This window comes from Argopecten irradians, chromosome 1, assembly GCF_041381155.1.
Source record: "Argopecten irradians isolate NY chromosome 1, Ai_NY, whole genome shotgun sequence".
In the NCBI taxonomy this organism is placed as follows: domain Eukaryota; kingdom Metazoa; phylum Mollusca; class Bivalvia; order Pectinida; family Pectinidae; genus Argopecten; species Argopecten irradians.
In genome coordinates, this window is record NC_091134.1 from 33,469,885 (window position 1) to 33,490,192 (window position 20,308).

Below are 20,308 nucleotides of genomic sequence, written 5' to 3' on the forward strand. Positions count from 1 at the left end.
TATGTATGTATGTATGTATGTATTATGTATGTATGTATGTATGTGTGTGTGTGTGTGTGTGTGTGTGTGATGGTGTGTGTGTGTAGGTGTGTAAGTATGTATGTGAGTGTGTGTGTGTGTGTATTTGTGTATGTATGTATATGTATGTATGTATGTATGTATGTTGAATGTATGTATGTATGTATGTATGTATGTATGTATGTATGTATGTATGTATTTATTATGTATGTATGTATTATGTATGTATGTATGTAAGTATGTATGTATGTATGTATGTATGTATGTATGTATGTATGTATGTATGTAATGTATGTATGTATGCATGTATGTATGTATGTATGTATGTATGTATGTATGTATGTATGTATGTATGTATGTATGTATGTATGTATGTATGTATGTATGTATGTAATGTATGTATGTATGTATGTATGTATGTATGTGTGTATATTGCATGAATCGGTATTTTTTTATGAAAATGAAAAGAGAATAAAAGAAAATGCTCAAAAATTTAATATTCTCAACTCTGAGTGGGAAAAAAAAAAAAAAAACAGTACAAATATAGAAACATAACATTACGATATATATAACGAATCTTATACATACAAATTAGTAATTACAATGGACCCGTGACGATCCGGAAAAGCCGTTCGGATTGCGAATTTTCCGAACTGCTGAATTACTTGTACATCAACTTGAGTCAATTATCAACCCGTCAACTGACATTTTTATCCGGATTGCGAGTTTTCCGAACTATCAGATTCCAGATTATCGAGGGTCCACAGTACTGATCGATGTCGGTACATTAAAATAGAACATGATATGACATATAGTAAACAAAGTGCAATTTTGAAATAATCATTTGAGATATACTAATAAGTAGTTAATGTTAACATTAACAGATATGAATATACAATGAGTAAATAAAGAAAATATAAGCATTAAACTTATTATTGAGTTTATGGTCTATATAGCCAGAGCTCTCCAAACCATCCCGAAACATAAATTGTGGTACAATGTACGAACTGAAAACCCGAAACAACAATAGATAATTAATTAGCATAAAACTTTGAAAACAGAGAAATTAAAACTCACACTTTCCATCGATCGATGATGTAATTCGTAGTAGTTAGCCCTCTGTTGGATCCGTATAAAAACTGTATTTATCAACAAAAGGAAGCGAATGTCTTACGTCCTACAAAGTATGTACTTTATCTTCAAATTCCGCCGTCAGCTGTCAACATAAAACTTGTTCGATGTCATACTTATAAATGATGGCAATTAGTACTTAAGGTTCCACTTGAAGTTTGGATCGATTCAAAGCTCACGAGGAAAGATCATCCCAATGTCTCCCGGGAAATATCGCGGCCTGTTTATTTATTAGTTTAAACAATACTTTTTACTCAAGTAAACTTCTTATAAGCATACACATACAAATGGATTCAACGATTACAGAAATTTCCCAAGATGTTCTCAATGGGATGCAGAACCTGGAATGGAAATATTAATATCTGATCAAAATCGTGATTTTTATTCATTCCTATAATTCATGTACATAGTTGTGTTTCTTAAACCGTTCTGGAATTCAAAATAAATAAAAAGAAGTAATTATTGTGTTTGTAATGCACTAAAACAGATTGACAATTAAAATGTTTCTGAAAACATGAATTTTGACACGTGTAGTTCCACAAAATTTAAATGTTATAATTATCTGCAGTTTTTGCGTGATTTCAATGTAGATCTAATGTCGATACGTATAAACCCCCACCCCCATATACAATATATGAATCAAAATTTATGATAGAATATTACATGTCTACTAAATTTACTAGTTAAACTATTAAGTCTCTGGTTTTAATACTTGTAGATGACTTGTTGTCGCACCATTGCTGAAGTATTACTATACATAACGTAAACACCCGCCCAGCTTAATCCCGTACTTCAGCTAAGATTTCACCCAAATTTGCAATCATAAAGAGAAATTTTTTCGTCTCTACTAGCACTTTCAATGTTAATGTTCCCTTTCAATATCTTTGTCTATAAAGTGTATACAATTATTGTCGGCCATTTTATCGTTCGCTGCTCTACTAGTGCAGCCCTAATATAAGACGCACCCAGAGTTAAGTCAGGGCGCATCACGATTCCGGTTAACGCTTCTCCAACCGTGTATAGGTCTAGTGTGAATTCCTGTTCTAAACAGGAATAATCACACTAGCAGACATGGCGAGAACCTATAAGTGCTGTGACCTGTTAACTCAGAGAGGGAGGAAGAGAAAGAAAGAAAGTGAGAGGGAGAATTAAATATGTAGAAAAATGTTAATCGCTTAAGATGAATACAAGTATGTGTTACTTTTTTACTACAGTCTTTAGAAAGAATGCATAAATCATTGTGAAAAAAAGTAAGAAATCTACACGAAAGTTTTACCCTCATTAAATATACATAATTATCCACCAGCCTCCGCATCAGCCCAGTTAAATGAAATTGTACAGGGTTACGTTGTTCATCGCGGTTCTCACAAATACGCTTTCGTCCCGCATTGCCTAACATTTTATAAGAAAACGAAAGTTCATGACAATGCTATATTTAATTTTAAAAAAAATCAGAGAAACGTAAGCAGCAACAATCCCCAATCGCTGAAAAGACGTTTTATTGAAAATCACAGAGTTATAGGTAGGTGTGTCGAGCGCCGTATGCAAGCATTGATAGTGATGAGCTGCCGCTGCCTCGCAAAGGGTCGATTACGTCACGCACCAAATAAGTTCTCGTTACCACAATACATGTCCTGACACCGAAATGCGGATATCTAGGTGTCCGACAACTAATGACTCCGAGTGTCTTGAAAGGAGAACACACCTCATTTTATCGTGACACAAATTCTTTGATAGTAGAGTATAGTTTTCCTTTAGCTAGATGACTCTATGTCGCGGCACCAGATTTTCAAATAAATCTTTGTTGAAGTTAAAAGTTTAACGGCTTAAGTTAACAAGCCGATTCCAAACAGTACATAAAAAAATTAATGGTAACAGCCTTCTAGCGTAGATAGCAACAGAGAAAGAAAAAACACCTGCTATTTATTAAATAGATAAAATTGCTTTTTTTTATTTGCTGCCGTAGCATCACGTGGGTTCTGTTGTGAACGCGTTCTTTTATAAATACGAAAAATAGTCCTCCGCCATCTTATATTTCTGATATACATTGTAAAGTCCATAATATAATGATAATAATTGTTTACTGTTCCCTAATATGCTTGTTAGTGCATTTTGGATGGAATAAAAATACTTGACACTTGTATAAAATTATACATGACGAAAATAAAAGGTCCACGACTGATTGCGGGCAAGTTTCACGGGTTGCTCCATGTAACATGTCGTCTGCGCGGTAGCAAGTCGGATACAATGGAGTTTGTTTTGACAGTGATCTTAGCATGAACTTGAGAATATATCATTCACTTTTCATAACGTAGACAAAAACGTACAATACAGTGTATTTAATTAAATAAATGCATGTCAGTTTGCATCATGCGTATTGTAACTGTAATTCAAGGGATGTGCAATTTGATATCTATTTGTGTCTTCCCTGTACGATACGACATATTCATATAGAATTATAGTAGATTTTGTAAATATTCATTTTGAATTTATAGCACTTGTTCCAAAATATGCCTCAATAATGTTGTGATATATATAAAATCAGCCATTCAAGAAATGTACACAATTTCGTTAATCAAAACAGATTCCATAATATGCATAACTTCGACAAATAATTTTGTTAATCAGCCATACAAGATATGTACACAATTTTGTTAATCAAAACAGATTACGTACGTTATCAGAAACATATCTATATATTATATTTATAACGTAATAATCAATAAACTTGAAATACACAATATGTTAAAAAAACCATCAAATCTTTGTACAGTGTACTTAAACTAAGACCGATTCCAAGGACTTAAACGTCCTTGCCGATTCCAACACAACCCTAATATGTCAGGAATTTTCAATAAGTTTATACAGTGAATGCAAACTTTGGAGAAAAAGAACTGTAAATATAGTAACTGAAAACTATATATATTCCATGCTCAGTTTGCACAGCACATGCGATACGGTAGCGATACAGTGACAGCGATACCGCCAGTCGACTATATATTGGGAGCCGTGCTCTCGTTATGGGTGAGTGGTCAACACACTAGCGAAGCTCGCCCGCCGCCTCACTGCGCTGTCGCCGTAGGGGGTCAATGAGAACAATAGGCAGTGGTATTTCCACGAAAAAAATAACGCTTTCAAAAAATATAACGTTTCCAACGATACTCGTAACGTGGTCACGTAAATAATCACATGTACTGTTGATGCTAACAAAGTTTCACATAAAAATCACGTAAACATTCTGGCAATAACATGGGGGAAACAAAATCATTAACAATCATTGCTGACACTAACACGTGAAATGAAATGAATAACAATGCAAAATAAATAAATAACATCAGACACTAAAATCTAACATCATTTAAATAAGACAAACGCATGCAAAGATAGAGATAACACAGCAGCAAAAAAAATAACGTGTGCTAGACAATAATAACATGCTTTAGTTAAAGAGTAATAAAATTTTGATAAATAACAGTAAAAACAGATATAACCAACATAAATATTTAAAAAATCACGAATATGGTTAAAATAACAGTTTAAGAACGAAAATTAACAGAACAGGGCTACCAGTGCAGTATATCCCGCCAAATTATGGGCTGTTCCATCAAATTTTTTTCTATGCAGACGTATCAGTTTTATTTTCATGTTTTATTTTTATTCTTTTTAAGCGATATAATGACTAGTTTAAATGTATAATATAAGCATTGATTGTCATATTTTTGACATGCATTGGTGTGTAACATACATTGGGTGTTAACATAGCTATCATGGTACGCTAACGCACATCACTGGGTATGCTAGAACACCTACTGTATGTTCGACCCACACCAATGCATGTCAAAATTATAACAACCAGTGCTTAATTAATTACAGTATTAATTGTTTGGTAAACAGTCTCTAGACACATATTGTGCCTTAGTTTATTTAACCATATGCCATAAAAAAATGATTATGTTCAGAACAAACAAAGCAGAAAAGGCGCAGGTAAATGTGTTTATACATACGATGGATAGTGTTGACATCGTAAAGTACACCTCAAAATAAATTCAAGAAAACTAGATCAATATAAACAAGATGTCAACCAGGGGAAAAAGGCATAAGACTATGAGGTTTGTGACCTCGACTAGAGGTATGTATGCCACTGACACACTTTCGCTCAGACCGAGTCTAATACTTTTTATAGTTCATGATAGGTCGGCCATCACATATGAGACTACGAATCGCTAAAACGCATGCGCGCGTCTGACACAAAAAGGTCATTCAAATCGCATGAGGCAAGACATGCTTATGTTAGCCACAAACATTGTAACTTTGGCAGGCAGTTCTTATCATCTGGGTAACATCAGTGATACTTAATGTCTATCGTTTAGTCCTAAACGACCAGAATCAAAACTCAAAAGAGTTCTGAAGGGAAGGTCTAAAAACTACAGGAAAAGGTCAATGTTACACTTAAAGTAAAGTAATTTCATTTCGCGTTAATCTTAACATACGGTATTGGAATTTAGTTTTTTTTGCAAAATCAGACAATTAGCAATATTCGAATGAAATTAAAGCATAGGAGATAGGACATGGTTAATCTGTTTGTATAAAACATTAAGGAGAACAAGATATGCAGCTTCAAAAATTTCCTTTTGTACTGTTGACGAAGACTATGAGGATGTTTTGTTGTCGATATCGTTATTTCATTGATAAACATGTAATGATACATTTAAAACTGGGCTGGTAACTTTTAATTACTTTGAAACAAAGAACGTTTCCGCTTTCGGAGCACATGGGAAAAAGGTCGGCTACACCACAGACTGTGGCTGCAACAAGACAAGGGTAGAAAATTACATTACCGCTATTTTGATCTTCGATAATTCGTTTGTAATTGGTTTTGACTATTGATTCTAGAGTATAACAGTATCTTAGGTGCAGTCTACCGCAAAGCGATCAACCGAGGGTGTAACACCTTTTGCCTTAGGGGAAATGTTTAGGTCTAATTTCGCTCCTTGTCGAATGGCTATAAACATTCTCAGGTTAGCAGTACTGAAAGACCCTCAACTACAATGGAGTTTTAGCACATGTGTTTGTCCATTGTGAAACAATGTTAATGCATTATAATATGTAAAATGATTATAAGAGGTGGAACAATTGTTAAATGCTAAAGGAGTTTAATAATCTGCCTGATGTTAATCAATCAGCTATTACAAGGATTTACCGTGGTAATTAGAATATTTAAATAAGTTTTAACTTGCACAATGAGATAGTTCAGTGGTGGCTATAACGACAGTGCAAAAATAACCCTGGAGTATAGAGGATATTTTGAATGTGAAGTGAAATTGAGTTACTTACCTGTACGATACATCGCATCTCAGAAGATTTTCTGATGGCATAAGAAGCTCTTACAACACTTAACATCGTTACGGTTGTTTCATAGGTGAATCTGAAACTCCAAAACGCTGGTATATTAGCTATTGTCAAATAATCTGAATCAGGTAGAATGGCTGCTAGCAATGTATTGGCGACCGAATTCGTATGCATTATATTTAAATCCATTGATAGTGAAATCCTTATTCTAATGACAATTATTTTGAAGTAGAATATACGGAGATTATACGGAGATAAGTAAATAGGAATGTATTCGCATGATTGGATTTAAAATAGTTTGAACTTATAATAACAGTACAAATATAGAAACATAACATTACGATATATATAACGAATCTTATACATACAAATTAGTAATTACAATGGACCCGTGACGATCCGGAAAAGCCGTTCGGATTGCGAATTTTCCGAACTGCTGAATTACTTGTACATCAACTTGAGTCAATTATCAACCCGTCAACTGACATTTTTATCCGGATTGCGAGTTTTCCGAACTATCAGATTCCAGATTATCGAGGGTCCACAGTACTGATCGATGTCGGTACATTAAAATAGAACATGATATGACATATAGTAAACAAAGTGCAATTTTGAAATAATCATTTGAGATATACTAATAAGTAGTTAATGTTAACATTAACAGATATATATACAATGAGTAAATAAAGAAAATATAAGCATTAAACTTATTATTGAGTTTATGGTCTATATAGCCAGAGCTCTCCAAACCATCCCGAAGACATAAATTGTGGTACAATGTACGAACTGAAAACCGAAACAACAATAGATAATTAATTAGCATAAAACTTTGAAAACAGAGAAATTAAAACTCACACTTTCCATCGATCGATGATGTAATTCGTAGGTAGTTAGTTCGCAGGTAGTTTGCAGGTATTCGGCCTCGTTGGAAAAGGAGGAACTCCAGTTGTACATACGTCATCATTTGTTGATGTTCATGAAGTATATCATCACTCATTCATATTCATAAAATAGTTAAGTCATAAATACAAGCTAAATTTAGCTGTTATACAGGTAAACAGTTTACGGTTTGCTACTCTTATTCACACCTTACATTTCTACAATTAAAACTTTATGAAGTGCATGAATCCATGTACCAGGTACATTTTGATCAAGATATTGATCCAGGGTCAAGTTTATCTATAGGCAATTTCTATTATATATTGTGTAAATGTATAGTTTTATCTTATCTATTAATGTGTTCATCGTCAGAGCTAAATACCATACAGGCTTACCAGTACAAGGTTATCAGGATCAACTAGCTTCAGAGCTAAATACCATGCAGGCTTCTCAGTGCAAGGTTATCAGGATCAACTAGCAAACTACCCAAGGAAGTGACGGTAAAAATTCAACGCTGAAAAATGTAATGCTGTTGATTTCGGTCATCGCCGTTCAATAAACAATAAAAATAGGGATGAATTCAACCAGGAAATCTGGAAAAGGATTCATTTTCGACAGTTAACTTAATATAAGCTCAGTCGACACGTTTCAGAGAGTGTGAAGAAAGCAAACAGCCTAGTGGGTCTTCTGAAAAATATAAACAAGAAATGTTTTTTTCCGGCTACATGTAGAGTATGCTGTGTCAGTGTGGAGTTCACTATACAAATAGTCGAATTCTCTTTTGAGAATGTACACTGACCAATAGAAGATATGTCATACTCGGAAAGACTGCGTCACTAAGGACTACCATTTCTACAATATAGTAGAAAAGTAACAGATATGATCTCGTTCAAGTATATAGAATTTTAACCAGAATTAATGGGACAGAGAAAGAAATGTTTGACATGATTAATGACGACAGGACAAGTGGAGGCGTCAACAGGTCCCTGATTATAATGTAGAAAAAATAACTCTTTCAGTGTAAGAATTGTAAAAACCTGAATCAGACTATATAGCTACCAAACGATGTAACAAGTGCACCAACACTAACCACTTCTGGCTGGACACACTGGAAAAGGAAGGATATAAACCTTGATTGAAACTTATAAAATAACGGAAAGAATTTGGATATCTTATGTAAAGGCATCCTCAATGCTCCATGGATTACTATCACTGACGTTATATCCATCTCTGAACTATCTCATTGTAAAACTGGAGACAATTCAGGATGGAAAAAACCTGACTATCCACTGCATGGCCTGCAGATATTTTGATCCATTGTAGATTACAGAGGGAGCGTCGCCTAAGACCAACAATTGTTGTCAAAACATATATCAGAAGAACCTTCAGTTTTACTATAACTTAATCCAGGAGGGATATGACGACAGTGATAGAAGTCGTTGGAATATCGATTATGGTGTAATTGGAGACAAATGTGAGGTATATTGCTTTTTTAAGGTCTCTGGGATCTTTTCCCTCTTTAAGTATTATTTTGATCTAGACCCCTAAGACCCCTAAGACTTCTTATTAGGCCCATGGACACTTAACTGTTGTGGGTCAAAGTTGATCGATATAAAGTGAAATTGATTTCCAGACTCTTGTGAGATAATTGATACCTTCAAACAGTCTTTTATATAGATCTTTTATAACTTCTATCCTAACTTAAGATTTCTCGACATATTACCACAAGCTCTCCACCGAATGGGTTTTCACAATAAATTACCAGAAATGTTGCTTTTTTCAATCATAAAACTCGCAGATCAAGTTGAAAAGTTTTCACCCCGTCATTGATTTAAGAGATCACGTGACCGTCTAGACGGCAGTGACTAAAAGAAGGTACGGACAAGACCAAAAATCCGGAAAAATTAATCCGGATTAGTAAAAAATAAAAATTAATCAAATTGAAAAACAGATAGTATAAATTACTTTATGTTCCACATAAATACAAATACTACTAAAACTAACAAAACCAAAAGCAAATTTATACATACGACATTAAACGAAAATCCCAGTTATGTGTGTTAATAGCGGTTTAGAATAGTTTTATCTACGTGGTCAGTGAGTAAAGGGAAGTAACTCTTATATTTCGATACGACTATGTTTCGAAAATGACGAACTTAAAAAAAAGAAAAAGCAGAAGAACGAATTTTAAAGTACATAAAGAATCAACCATTTTAAAGGGACAATACAGTCTAAGAGTACATTAGAATTTGCCTATACGTCTGATATAAACCAGTTCTAATGGTAATAAGATTAGTTGGTTTTACTATGATATGCCAGAAAGCCCACTGTTGTGAAATATATGTGAAAAGCTTGCTGTCCGCCATTTCACAATATGGTCGGATGTCGAACTCTGGCCCTTGCCAGTGTGGTGTAAGAAATTTTTTCTCCCATACTTCACAGGGTTATCCCGCGGTTGCCAGGGAAAAGATAACTCTGTCTTTTACCGGGGTAGGGAAAAGACAGCTCACACGCGCTAGACAGTGACGTCATCATTACCTGCGGCGAACATTTTTACGCACAGTGACGTTCATGTCGACTGAATTTTCACCATTTTTAGGTAAAGAATAGGAGAAAAATAATCTTACCTGGGTCAGTCAGGTGGACAGGGATATCTCAACCCTCATGAAAGATATTTGCCGTCAACCCTTGGTAAGCCACGGGTTGACCAGCCAAAATCTTTCACTCGGGTTGAGATATCCCTGTCCACTTGACAGGCCCATAGAGATTCTATTAGTCTAGAACTCAAAATCGCTCTTACAGTAGTGTGTTTTTCGATATTAGATGCATGCTCTTGTCTCAATATTGTTTCACCAACTCCTTTGCGGTTATGTAATGCATTTGATTAGCGGACGTGACTTTGGATCGGGTATGGGTACAGCATACATGTTATACCTGTTTAATGTATTGATCAACGATTTGGAATTTGAACGGTATCAATCAAACTACTTAACAATGTCGTGGTTGTCAATATTTCTTGTTATATGTTTCATAAGGAATACAGAACAATACATTTATGTCATATTTTGCTTCGTGGTTATGTAACAGAATTAGCTTCATTGAATTGTCCCTGTAACAGCATTAATATGGAGTAGAAAATTATATTGATGATGTATGTCATCTTCTTGTTGGAACAGACGAAATGCTATGAACGAGTGAATGGGTTTATGGTTAGATATATAAAATCAACAAATTATTTTTAATTTACTAATTGAGGATCTCCGTTACAACCATTATAACAACATTGTGATATAAACAATTCCTATTGATGATAATATGTCATCTTTAACCTTTTTGTTGAAACCTGTCATTTACAAATACATCAACGTATTTTAAGCCTTTGAAAGGATGAATGGATGTGAAAATAACCTTTATCAACTAATTGTTACATATATAGATTATTTCAAATGATCATCTAGGAATTCTTTTTTACAGCAACGTCATCAAAAATGGTTAAAAGATGCTAAATTGGATATCAGGAAATATCATATATGGGTAATTGATATTGGTATGGCATGCAAGCTGCCACACTAATGGGTTACTATCACTATCAGTATATTCACCCATGGAATGTGTAAATTTTGCTGGCCTGTCATTGGTTCAGATTTGTTATCCTGAACTGCCTTCAGTTTTACTATGATAAAGTCCCGGGGTGAAGATATCGTAAGTGGTCGGAGCCCCTGGATATTAGAGGATGGCATGGAAGTAAGAAGAATTTAAAGTTGAAGTCTTTGTAAACGTCTAAGTACGTCTCTGGAGGTCTGTGATTGATCAGTGCTTCTCTACAGTGATATCATCACTTGTAATATCGTGGATGGCAATTTGCAGATGCACACACATATGCGTCAGAAAGTGAGAGTTTCTATTAAATCTTACATTGAATATAGGTTTTTCTAAAACAGATGGATTTAAAAAACGGTTCATGAACATTATGACAGTCATACAGCATATGACCCTGATATTTAGAGCTATTTGTATAAACATATATAGTTCTAAAGAGGCGGGAATAAATATGCAAATAATACAATTGAAAACTATGACTGTTTAGGGCATTTTATTTCAGATATATCTGATTCACAATAACAAATATCAAAATATCCGTAAAATATTAAATATTATCATATTGTAAAATAATAAATTAATGCAAGAGCATATGTAAATAACAAACATATTGTAAAATAACAAAAACAAAAACAAAAAAACACAAATATAACGGTGACTCTAGTACATTGCATTCCAAAAGATATCTTTTTGAATGTCATGCCTCAAATCAAATACTTATACATGTCTGTATGTTGAAATTCTCGCATTCATATATATCAACTCATCTGTGAGAAATGACACTACACCATATACGACATTATGGGGTTTTTAATTGAACATCAGCATTTTTACTCCGCGTTTGTCATTTTTCTTTTCGAAAGTGACGTAAATCATGTTTCGTTCTGAAGTACTTCAAGAATCGAAGGCCCGCCATGTGCATACCCAAACCAAAACGGCTTTCAATAAATTTATAGAGCTCTAAAAGTCATAAACCTACTGTAACCGATGATGACTGTAACTAAGACACTTTACTTGTACCTTTAACGGAAGTCTTACCTTTAACTGTCATAATTAACCTCTTAGGCTATTGATATAGTATGTTCACACCTTCAAATCATTATCAATAACAATTTAGATTTTGCCATTAAAATATAGTGGGCTATTAAACAGTGTATTAACATGCCGATATATCCGATGTATCTATGTAATTCCGTTGTCGTTTTAATAACTTCTGTCTCGAAGTAATGCCATAAAACTATGCTCAATATGAACAATAAAACATATATGTACATCACATATTATATTTACACGAAATCAACAAAAACGAAATTAAATACAGTTGCAGCATAATGTGGCAAAAAGTAATACGTTTTTTTACTTTGTTACTTCATAATAAGATTCAACTGATTGTTTGGCTTAATAATGCAAACAATTATTTGTTCGCTTGAGATCAAAAAAAGCCCACTGCCTTTCTAAAAAGACTTTTGTTTTAAAAAATGAGAATCTATAAGTTTGCAGAGTCACAAAAGTTATTAGCATACCATGGATACATGCACTACACTCTTCATCACCTTCTAAATAATTCAATTAAAGTAAAGTAAAAAATTATTTTCACAACATGTGTTGTTTTATGCTTCCAGCCGTCCTCCTAATTACCGCGCCTTGGTTGACTATCAATGCGCCAGACGGCAAAACAGTGAAATGAATCTTCACTGTTAACATAGATTACGGAGGCAATCTTTCTATTTTTTATGTTGTACCCACATCTTATGTCATCAATAGACATTTTCTGATGTTACTGTTGTTTGTAAGAAAAAAAAATCGGAAAGGTAGTGGGCCTTTAATTTTTCATTCAAAACTGGTCATTAAAGACTCGTCAGTTTATACTGAAAGGTATCATTAATAGCTTTTTTGCAAATGAGACAGAACTTTGGTTGCATTTGATATTGACACTCCTTGCACAAACATGAGTGCTGACAAGGAAGAAATGTCACACTCTTTTCATTCTTCTTACATATAGCACACATAAGTCGTGACCTACATTCCGCTTTTTCCAGCAATATATCTGCGCTCGATGGGGGACCTGTGGTAGAAAAAACCCAAACAAATTTCATTAAATAAAGATGAATTCCTGTAAACATGCACTCACTTTTATTTTATACAAACATAATTCATATTGTGTAACGGTATTCATTTAAGGATTGAACTGCATTCAGTTGGCAGTTATAGGAATATGAATGCCAGCTAGCGCTTCATGTTGAATTCTTACTCCCATAATTGCCAACTGAATGCAGTTCAATGCTTAAATTTGCAACTGATAGCAATTCTATAATAAAATCTCGATAATAAACAATTCATTATCAGACTTTTGTCTTTGATAATGAACGTTTTGCCCATGCGATACTAGTGTTGTCCATGCCGTCATATCAGCGCCCGGGCTGATATGGCATTATGACGTCATAATTTGATATCAGCCCGGGCTGATATCAGTTATCGGCCCGGGCTGATATCACGTCATCCTGGGTTTTCACTCCGAATTTTAGAGTTGCCGCTTCGATTCAGTTTCCTACAGACGATAAGTTGAATAACGGATACAATTTTCAATTTCAAAATAGCTCTCGGATAAACGTATTGAGAAAGATATCAGAAATCATAAATAGTCTGTTTCATGATGATTTTACTGGAGATATTGTCTTAAGGAAAATCAGGTTGAAATGAGTTTTGTCCACAGTGTCGAAAACAAAGCATCGCAATTCACATAATTATAACACAAAAAGAATGTATTCGGTATAAATAGAATCAACGACACGCGTTTGTCAACAAGAAGAGACGCAGGAATAAATTAGACAGTTTAATACGCGTAGTTTAATTTTCCCGTCGAATTCATAATTCCTGTCCGTTGTAAAACTGATCATTCTGAAATGAACCCGCTTTGCCGGAATTTGTTGAACATTATCATTTTTTAAGTGATAGTTAGCCTTCAATAAGGTCTTGTTAATTTTGCTTAAAATTTATGTTTCACCTCGTTCATTTAACCGGGGATTATGCATTTGTTAAAAACATATACATGTACATGTAATGAAGTTTTTCCACTGTTTCAACATTAAATTGGCCTACATTATGACCAGTGGAATATCGGTCGATCAACACGTTTTAATACATGTTTTTTTAATGGTTAAAACTTCTTTCTCTTTTTTTTTCAAAATGTGTGATAAAAAGGTTATGATATGTCAATTTTGATATCACACCCTTTATCAGCCCTTGACCTGAAATCAGCCCTCGGGCCTGCGGCCCTTGGGCTGATATGGCGGTCTCGGGCTGATAAAGGGTGCGATATCAAAATTGTCATATAATAACCTCTAATTATCGTCAATGACGGAACATTCATTTCAATAACAATCGTCCGTGAACGTTGGCACGGCATTGGTGACGTTACAATGATAACAGTTAATTAATGCACTGATAAGCGCTACAATTTGAGTCAAAGTAATTTAAACGATTGATTTAACCGTAGTTTTCTTCTTTCTCAGTTTATTTTTGTTACATTTTCATGATCCTAACTAGATTTATATTGAAACCCACTTGATACAGAAGAACAAACTTACGTATTTCACTATTGAATGTTTCGTGAGCGGTGTCTAATGCCTGAAAGAGAACAGTATCATAACAAAATTATAAAACTTAGGGTTATACTAAGGATGATTCTTCCTGTCAATTTGTTTTCCAGATAAAGTTAAATTTGGAAACACTATCTCTGAATGTATCGCCCATTAATGTGGTGAATACACTATTTCGGAAAAAAATCATCATGTAGTGTTTATCATTTAATAGTTAAAACAAAATAGCCAATAAAATGGTAGGTAGTTGACATAAAAAAAAACCCAAAAAACTAAAGTTGACATAAAAAACACACACACCCGCAATATACAATCACCGTACAATACAGTATAACGTACTTAAAGTATGATGGACGTTTGCCTTTCTATCTTGTATATACTTTAAATCAGACGGACAGCTTTTTCATACAAGATATCCAACTGTACTTAGTTTTACCTTGCCTATAAAATCCCATACTGTACAAACTAGATACATATCTAAATGAGTCATGTTATGTCCTAATATGCCACCGTAATTCCCAATTGATAAGTCTAAAAAATAACGGACGTTACATATACTACTTACCCATTCGATGGAAGAATGGACGGGTTTTTGCTTAATGAAGGAACAGTTGGGTGACTTTCTTGTGTGTTCTTGGTACAACAGTACAAGGCCGTTGCGTCGATTTAATTTAAACTCTGTGAAGACACAGAAGAATATCGTTAGCAATATGGGAATTCCCATTTTTGTTGTTCTAATATTTTGTGCAATTTATTCGTGTTTAAAATCAGTGAAATAGCATATTATTGTATTTACAAAGGTTATCATTTATTAGAACATAACTATAAATGTTTGTTACTTTATATCCCTCAGTTGTCATCTGAGGATGAGTTGATTTATTATTTTTCAAATAAATTTTGACTTTCTTGTCATTTGACGATTTCACGTTCATGTGCAAGGAAATGAATTCGTTTCGTCAGAACTTACTTTTCCCACAGTGGAAACATCGGATTTTGTCTCTCTCGCCTAAAATGATCAACACAATCATAAGAATGAACTCCTGTTTTCATTTTCTGTCGTCATAAAATCAATTATTGAAATGCAAATCCAGATAAAAGTCGATTTATAGGAAAATGAAACAGTCTTGTTACAAGAACTGCGTTTATTCGCAACAGTTATGCATAGCACAATTAAGAGAGTCTCTGGTATACTTTTTATTCTTAATTTGGAACAAATTACATGTATGTTACTTTTTCATTATTGTTTTGTTTGTAATTTATATTGAGATGGTCAGCATACACAATAATATATATAAAACGTTATAATGGATTGGATTATTTTTCTCTTACCTTGTTAATTTAATAATTATTGTGACTCCGTTTCTTTGAAAAAATCCAATGTATTTTCGGAAAATTATAAAGGCAACCTCTTACCATCAAAGAAGAATCCATTTTTAGCTAGGTCCATCGCAAAATCTTCAGGTATGCCCGATTTCCTCAGGCTTCCAAGCCGATTTTTCCCAATCAGAAACTTTGGAAATGCGAGGGTAGATGTAACGTCTGAAATACATACAGTTACCATGTAGTTGCCGCACACATGCATATTACCAAAGAGCAACATATTGTGAGTTCGAGTTACAGGCATAATTATCGTTGTAATGTTCCATTGTATTAAACCATGTGTATAGCTATAGCTCCTAATAAAAACAATTCTTTAACTTTTCAAATATTACATTCTAAATACAATAATCTTATTGAAACTTACTGATTAAAAAAAACATATTAACATTTTCTGTCCAGGTAAAAAAAACTATGCTGAGACTTACTGACATCGGAGACATGACCACAGCCAGGGGAAAGATTCCTGTGGATGTCATTTACATTGCTGAGTTCCGTGAGGTCTGCAACATGTAGCTTAACCCCGCAGTAAAAACAACACACTAAGTCTCCAATCGAAGTGTAGTAAAGTCCTGAGTTGACAAGCTTCGTCAGAAAAATAGTGTAGTGTTCAGCAGGAAAATTTTGGAAGCTGAGCAGTCTGGATAACGTATGGGACAAGTCATTTACATTAAAACCTGCTCCTGTCGGCACCATTTGAAGTGGTGGTGGTGATGTCGCCATGTGCTATGTAGCGTGGTAAAATTCAGATGTTGGTGCTTCACGACCGAAAAAAGTGACGCCCAGGGCTAATTAGGAGGCAACCTACAAATCACAACATGGTACAATAATTAAAAACACTTGTAACAAGAAGACAGACATACATAATGTATCAGAAATCATTCTACAATGCCAGTGTAATTTTGGTCAGAACTGATGTACCGGTGCAAGAAATATTCATTTGTGATAATCTGGAGGACAGACTTGTCTTGAGATTTCATTGACAATACATTCCGTAAATCACACATTGGGTTATTGATTTATTACTGTGTGTTTTGTTCGCTCCTGATTGGCTGATATTACATCTTCACGCTTGGATACAACACGATATCAACCAGAAAATTTCAAACAATGCATTATGACTTCACCACAGGTTGATATAAGATTCAATAAGATCGGGGTCGCACATAAATATAGAAACCTTGCGTTGTGACGTCAAGTAATTTCGGGGCTGATATAAGATCCAACAGGTCTAAGTTGTACCCAATTATAGCGGAGTTTTTCCCCATGACGTCCAATATTATACAATTATCGACCTATTTTCAGGTGGATACGGTGAGTTATCAACCCGAGTAAGTGATATATCCCGAGGCCGGACCACCTGAAATAGGTCGATAACTGTTTTATTATATGAAACTTACATATATTTACCCGGCTCTTCAAAAAGAATTAACTACAAAAACAGGATGGTATATGCAAACTTTCTGTTTACAAAAGTAGTTACATGTAGTATTAATGGTAAATATCCAAATGCTCCTTGCTAACGGTGTAGACTCACTGACTGGTAGAACCGGAATATTGTATCAACTGCAGCCCGTCTGGCATTCTTGAACGTTTTCCATAAATTGAAGTTTGCAGTTCACTTCTGTTGATAACCGTTGATCGCAGTAAACTTGCTGCCTTCCGCCATAATAATGACGTCACAATAGACTGTCCCGACGTCATTGAATGAGGGAAACTCCCGTTACGCTATATTTGGGTACGACTCGACGTTAAAAGTGATTATGACGTCACATCTCAAGGGAGTTTTCCTCGATCTATTTTTGACACAGGTTACTGGACTCGCGAGAGGTATCTGGACTGAGTCCAGTAACCTCGCGTGCTTTTCGCCGCCGATTTCGGGGTTGATATCGCAGTTGATGAATACTTCTGAGAAGCGTATCGGCCAATCAAAAGACAGCAAAAGCAGCAGTCATACAATAAAATCTATTATGACGTCATTATTTAGCAAGATGTGACGGAAGGCAGCCGTTTACTGCAACCAATGTGATCCTGACAATATTTGTGTGTGCATTTTTGTGTGATTTTTTAAAATATTAAGTACAATATAGTTATATGGTATTTTTCTCTATTCGATTAATATTATCAGCTTGTTTACAGGTGGATACTGTGATGTATCAACCTAGGTGAACAGCGAACAACTAAATAACTACACCACATGATCACCCATTATCAGTAACCGATAAACGTCAATTTTACAAAAAAAATAATAATAATAATACTCACTCTTCAGCCACGGGTGATATCGCTTCCTCGAGTTGTTAAATCACCATATCCACTTAAAAGCAGGTGGCATTTGTATTCTATTGTTCACATTACTTGGCTATTCTACACCAACTTTTTACAAAAATCCCTTTAAAGTTTATCGGTTACAGATAATGGATAATCAGGTAGTGTAGTTGTTTATCTATTCACCTTTCAATTCGCTGGCCGGTTTTTGATCGCCGGCATCGACATTAAAATCCATGGTCATGCACCTGCCCGTTCATGTTTTTTCTCCGAATACTATTTCCGTCCACTTTACGACCCCATCCGTGTTATCAAAAGTTGCATAATCTGTATATCACGATCAACTTAAAACAAAGAATACATGAACTTTAAACACTCTAAGCATAAAAAGCAATAAAAAAGGGTCTCAGAAAGATTTGTAAATAAATGATATGGATGCACCATAGAACGGGCGCTTTTTTCTTCTTAAAAACAACCCTTTTGTAAGTGTGATGAATTGTTACAACCCCATTCCAATATTTTATAGTATGACAAAAATCACCAAAAATTAGCATAATCATACACTACAACATAGGATCTTTAGATTGCATTTTAAATACAATTAGTATGTCCATTAAAAAGGTGTATGATATAAGTAATATTGTGGAAATAACTTACCGATAAGATGTAAGATGATTTAAATTCACATTAACAGTATGCGCTCTGCCTGTCCGTAACAATTTTGCGTAAAAATATATTAAAGAATATGAAGTCATCTTAAAAATTAACACAAATCATTGCAAACTTGTATTGTCACCTGCAAGGCGTCGTTTGGACGTTATTACATATTTAGCTTTAGATTCAGCATTTATATAGAGTGCAACCCTACTACTGGCGATATGCCAAGATTTATACAAGGTACACATGTACAGGTTAGATATGTTACGGTCTCATTACAAGGAAGTTATTTTCATAACTGAAAATGAACATAGTCAGAACAAATACACATGATATTAGGACTTTGGCACACTTTACTAGATCGGAGCTGATACGCGATTTAACGGGTGAGGAACAGGAACATACGTAATGTTATAATCACAATGTAGTATTAGTCAGCGTAGTAAATATTGATTATGGCGGTCACACACATTCTATATTGGATTCTCTTTGATTTATTAACTACACTTTAACACTGGTGTTAAGCCATGCTACTTATTTAAGATATTTGAATCGTGTAAACAATTTAAATGTATATACATATTAGAAAAGAGATATTTTTTTCTTCAGTTTTTCCATTTAAATAAACGTTCAGTTCAGAAAACTGATGAATAATTCAAAAAGTAGGTAACAGTGACCAAGTTAAGCATTTGTTCTATTTTAGCATTAAAAACTTACGATGGCCGACAAGAGCCTGGCAAAAAGATATGAAAATACTGTAACGCATAGATTTTTTCAGATCTTTTTGTACCACGATATGGTACAAAAACATGTGAAACATGTGTGCGTTACAAAAAGATTATGAACATTTCTGGAAAATTAAGATTACATTCACATGATTATGATAAGATGTGAAAGCTAATTCTTTTGTACTGTTTTTGTACCTCTGATGGTATAAAAAGATGTGAAAGCATGGTACATAAACATGTGAAACGACTTGCCTTTTGCATCTTTCTGTACCATCAGTGGTACAAAATCATGTGAAAGGGTCTGAGCTTTCACATTTTTTTTTGTCCCATCAGTGGTACAAAAATACGTGAAACCATGGTACACAAAGATGTGAAAGGAGCATTGGAATGTTGTTGTCAAACACCATGACCAGAGCTGACCCAAATAGCAGCGGTTTGGTTAAGGCGTCACAACAAACGTAAAATGTCGTTAACACTTTTGAGGAAAAACAGAAACGAAACTTTTGTGCTATATTTCGGGTGTAACTTGGGGCTTAGAACTGTTAAATAAACCGGTATAAAAATGAAAAATAGTTACCAACATTATCGTATTTGACTAATTGTTTTTTGGAGGTTTTTCCATGAAGATGTATACAATCTAATATGTTTTTGTACCATTTATGGTACAAAACATGTGAAAAAACTGTACCATGATAAAAAGCG

At 34.3% G+C, this 20,308-nt stretch overlaps 1 protein-coding gene across 2 annotated transcripts; it reads right to left on the bottom strand.

Annotated features, from left to right (window-relative positions):
- Window positions 1–11,460: 11,460 nt before the first annotated feature.
- Window positions 11,461–19,358, bottom strand: LOC138324924 (baculoviral IAP repeat-containing protein 7-B-like). 2 transcript variants are annotated; one of them, XM_069270187.1, is made up of 8 exons: window positions 18,879–19,358; window positions 18,408–18,565; window positions 16,382–16,757; window positions 15,990–16,115; window positions 15,544–15,582; window positions 15,142–15,254; window positions 14,565–14,604; window positions 11,461–13,042 (listed from the first exon to the last, which is right to left on the bottom strand). In XM_069270187.1, the coding sequence occupies exons 3-8, from the start codon at window positions 16,674–16,676 to the stop codon at window positions 12,825–12,827; spliced, it is 831 nt and encodes a 276-aa protein (XP_069126288.1). In that variant the 5' UTR covers window positions 16,677–16,757; window positions 18,408–18,565; window positions 18,879–19,358; the 3' UTR covers window positions 11,461–12,824. The 2 variants fall into 2 exon arrangements, with proteins under 2 accessions (XP_069126288.1, XP_069126280.1); XM_069270179.1 differs by lacking the exon at window positions 18,408–18,565.
- Between the last annotated feature and the right edge of the window lie 950 nt (window positions 19,359–20,308).